Source organism: Cyprinodon variegatus, unplaced genomic scaffold (genome assembly GCF_000732505.1).
Source record: "Cyprinodon variegatus isolate N-32 unplaced genomic scaffold, C_variegatus-1.0 Scaffold221, whole genome shotgun sequence".
Taxonomy (NCBI): domain Eukaryota; kingdom Metazoa; phylum Chordata; class Actinopteri; order Cyprinodontiformes; family Cyprinodontidae; genus Cyprinodon; species Cyprinodon variegatus.
The window spans coordinates 825,521-829,090 of record NW_015150674.1 but is presented as its reverse complement, the minus strand read 5'-3'; the positions used below and the strand labels follow the sequence as shown (position 1 = coordinate 829,090).

Sequence of the window (3,570 nt, the reverse complement as noted above, 5' to 3'; positions counted from 1 at the left end):
ACACCTGCTCCCAGTTTCCTCATTAGCCCCCTCTTTGTCTCAGTCTCATTTAAAAAGCCCCTCTGTTCAGTTCCCCTTTGCTGGGTCCTCGTCAAACACTGTCTACATGCTCCAACTCCTTCTCTCTGTGCCTTCCTCGTTATGTTTGTGATTCCCCTGATGTCCCCACGGTTTCTGGTACGTTAGACTTATTTTCATGTTTTTGATTTTTGGACTTCTGGTTTCATGTTTGTTTGACCTTTGTTTTCCTTTTGGATTTTTGGATAACCAGCCTCTGGTTTTTGTTAAGTCATTATTAAATCCACAACAGATTCACCTCTGCCTCTCTGCCTCTGCTTTTGGGTCAACAAACCATTGTCAAATCGTGACACATTGCAATATGCCATATTTGTTTTTAAAACCTAATGTGTGTTAAGGACCTCCTGACTAACTCCTGACTAAATCAGGAAATAAAACAGCATGATTGGCTGTAAGGAGAGAGAGAGGACACTGATCTGAGTTTACTGAACAAAACCCTCTCCCGACCAGGTTAGCACTGAGGAGAATGTTACTATGGCAACAGAGACAGATGTTGAGTAAACCCTCTTTGTAAAACAGAAAAATAAGAGTTTCTCTTGTTTCAGGTTTGGAAAACTTTGAGTTTTCTGAAAACATGCTTATTGAAATGGACTACTGTTCAAATCTGAGACACAGAACCTGTCTCCTTCCTGACCCGGACAGAATGATGGCTGTGAACTTTGTTATTTCCAATGATAAAGATGCTGTCTGTGTGCAGTGGTTAGTGCGCATGACCCATGTACGGCGGCCTTAGTCCTCGATGCGGCCAACCCGGGTTTGAATCCAACCGATGGTTCTTTGCCACATGTCTCTCCCCCTCTCGCATATCCCTTTCCTGTCAACCTGCTGTTGAAAAAATGAGCCACTAGTGCCGCAAAGAATAAAAAAAAAAAAAAGAGATGCTGTCTGTTCTGCCTCTGCTATGTTTTCACACAGAGTTACAATGCTTAGTATCCGAAGAAAGAAGGGAATATTTTACAACATAAATGAGAATATAAACAGACGGACTCTAATGTCAACATTATCGATCCAACCAGACTGTTGGACACTAAAGAAAGGAACTCCTGGATTTTTTTTAGGCATTCTTTCGTTCCTGTTCAAGATTACATTTTCAAATTTGATTGTGGGTGTTAGCGAAAACATAACATAAAAAATTAAATAAGCAAACCTCAGATGGTACTAAAAAAAGAAAACATTTCTAATATTCAGGAGATATTTGGTACCAAAGAGACATTATAATTGGCTTTATAAGCCAAAATGGGAAAGAACAGGAACTGAGAGAGGAATAATGGTTTCACAAATCCCAATTTCCTAACTTGGTCTAAGGCCATGGAGCAAGAAACCTTTTTTGGCAGAGGTCTGAAACCAAACTTAAGTTTCTCAGCTATTTTAAAGCTTTGTGTCGACATATAGTGTGATTTCTTTCCCTGGGGCAGCAGTTCATCAGGAGTTGTCCCAGACAAAAAAAAGTCTGTGAGATTAGTAATCAGATCAAGGGGACAGTGATGGGTGTTCTCATTTCGAGGAGCAGATGAGCAGTCATGAAGTGTTGCTAGAAAAGGTTTTACAAATTTTTTTGTTTTTTTTTTAGAACTTAAGAAAAACTCATTGCCAAAGGATGTGCTACTCTCCATTCTGATCCAAAATGTCCTCACCATACAGACATAAAAACAGCTACAGCTCCTCAACCTTCCATAGTTTAATGGTAGTTTTTGTCCTGAGATATTAAATCCATTTTCCTAAAAAAATGGAAGCAGTGCAGCAAAGATGGCAACATTATGCTTCATGGATGTTTTCCTTCAGCACTAACAGGAAGATGGTCAGAGTTAAAATGAAGATGGATTTAGCCAAGCAAAGTTCAACCCTAGAAGAGAACCGATTAGAGGCTGTGAAAGACTTGGTTCTTTTTCTGCCGGAGCGATCCATAAGCATACATCTAAAGCTAAAATGAAGTGGTTTAGATGAAGGCATATAGGTGAGTTAAACTCTCCCAGTCAATGGTGCAGACCTAAATCCAAATAGAAATTTGTGGTAATACTTGAAAATCAAAGTTCAGAGGCTCCACAGCTGGTTTCTAAATGGGTAAAACTGCAGAAGTGCAAAACTAAATACCTCAAAAGACTTCTTTCACAGCAGAAACTGAAGATTTGCTTTAGAAGGGCTGAATACTTGTTTAACAAACTGAGAAGTGTTCAATATAACAGACTTAATTTGATCAGTAAGCACTGCGTGTCAATATTGTTCTCCATGTTCCACCCAGGTGCCAGCCTCCATGTGGCCGACAGTCGCTACTTTTGGTTCCATCACAGCGAGGGAGACACCATGACAGTCCAGAACCCTCGCGACATGGACCTCTGCTCAGCATTGTGGGCTGTGGTTTCCTATGTCATAGCTGACCTACAGGACATGCTGCCGAGATAGCGCTAAGGTTCATCAAGTGCTTATCACGATCTCAACCAGTTTTACTGATTTCAGTTTCTGCTGTAAACATCAAGAACTGACTGTTTAGGTGAATGAGGGAACATAAAGCCTGATGCACATTATGGAAACATTAAAAAAACTACTTGAAGCTGTTTAAATGTTCAAACTATACAAATAAATCCTCGCCCCATTGTTATTGCTCTTTCATTTAGATACACTTTTCCAAAATATCTTTTCCAACTCTGTTCCTTTTTTTGTTTTTATGAAGAAATGTCTTCTTCCTAAAGGAGTGGCCTTTCAGCCCATGTTGGTACTGTCATAGTTCTGGTTCTGTTATATTTTCTTTTGAGTTTTCAGTTTTACTTTGCTCCATGTTTTCTTGTTTTAGTGGTTTTATTCTTATTTTGTTGTGTTTTCTGGTTGTTTTCAGGTTTTTATTTGTTGCCCTCTGCTGCCCTCTTGTGCTCTCCTCTTTCTCTAGTTCTTTTCAATTCTGCTCTGTTCACACCTGCTCCCAATCTGCTCGTTAGTCCTCTTTTTGTTTCAGTCTCCCATAAATACACCCTCTGTTCAGTTCCTCAGTGCTGGTTTCTTGTCTAACTTCCTCCAACTCCGTCTCTCTGAGTCTTTCTCCTCAAGATGGTTTCCCCCAGATGTCTCCATAGTTTCTGGTTTGTTTGACAGTTGCTCTGTTCGAAATCCTGGGACGCGTCATTAGAAGGCCAGATTCGAAGGACGATTACGTCATAGCGTGGCACGGAGGTCTGGTCGGATTCCAAGAGTCCTCGTTATGCAGCCTTAAAATGCGTCCTTCTTTTTGCCTGATTTAAAGGACAGGTCCGATGTATCCTTGGTTTACCCAGCATTCATTGCGAGACCAAGCAAGCCATGATTTGCTCTGTGATCAGAGCAAAGGTTGCTTGGCGCTGAACAGTGGTGAAAATTGGAAGGTCAGTTTAATAAGATACAACTCTGTGAATAGTTCCATCTGATGTGAATGAAAATAGTTGTTTTAATGGTTATTGAGGCAGATATGTGGCGGTAATGTTTGGTTTATCAAAAAGTGTTTATCTGTTACTGTGTAAATGGGTT

General features: G+C 40.3%; 1 protein-coding gene across 2 annotated transcripts in view; it reads left to right on the top strand.

Annotated features, from left to right (window-relative positions):
- The window catches only part of cpq (carboxypeptidase Q), a 25,061-nt gene extending 21,491 nt beyond the window's left edge, over window positions 1-3,570 (top strand). For both annotated transcript variants that reach the window (XM_015380744.1, XM_015380743.1), the window contains exon 11: window positions 2,318-3,570. In XM_015380744.1, coding sequence (XP_015236230.1) covers window positions 2,318-2,478 — 161 coding nt within the window. In that variant the 3' untranslated portion in view covers window positions 2,479-3,570. The remainder of the gene's footprint in view (window positions 1-2,317) is intronic.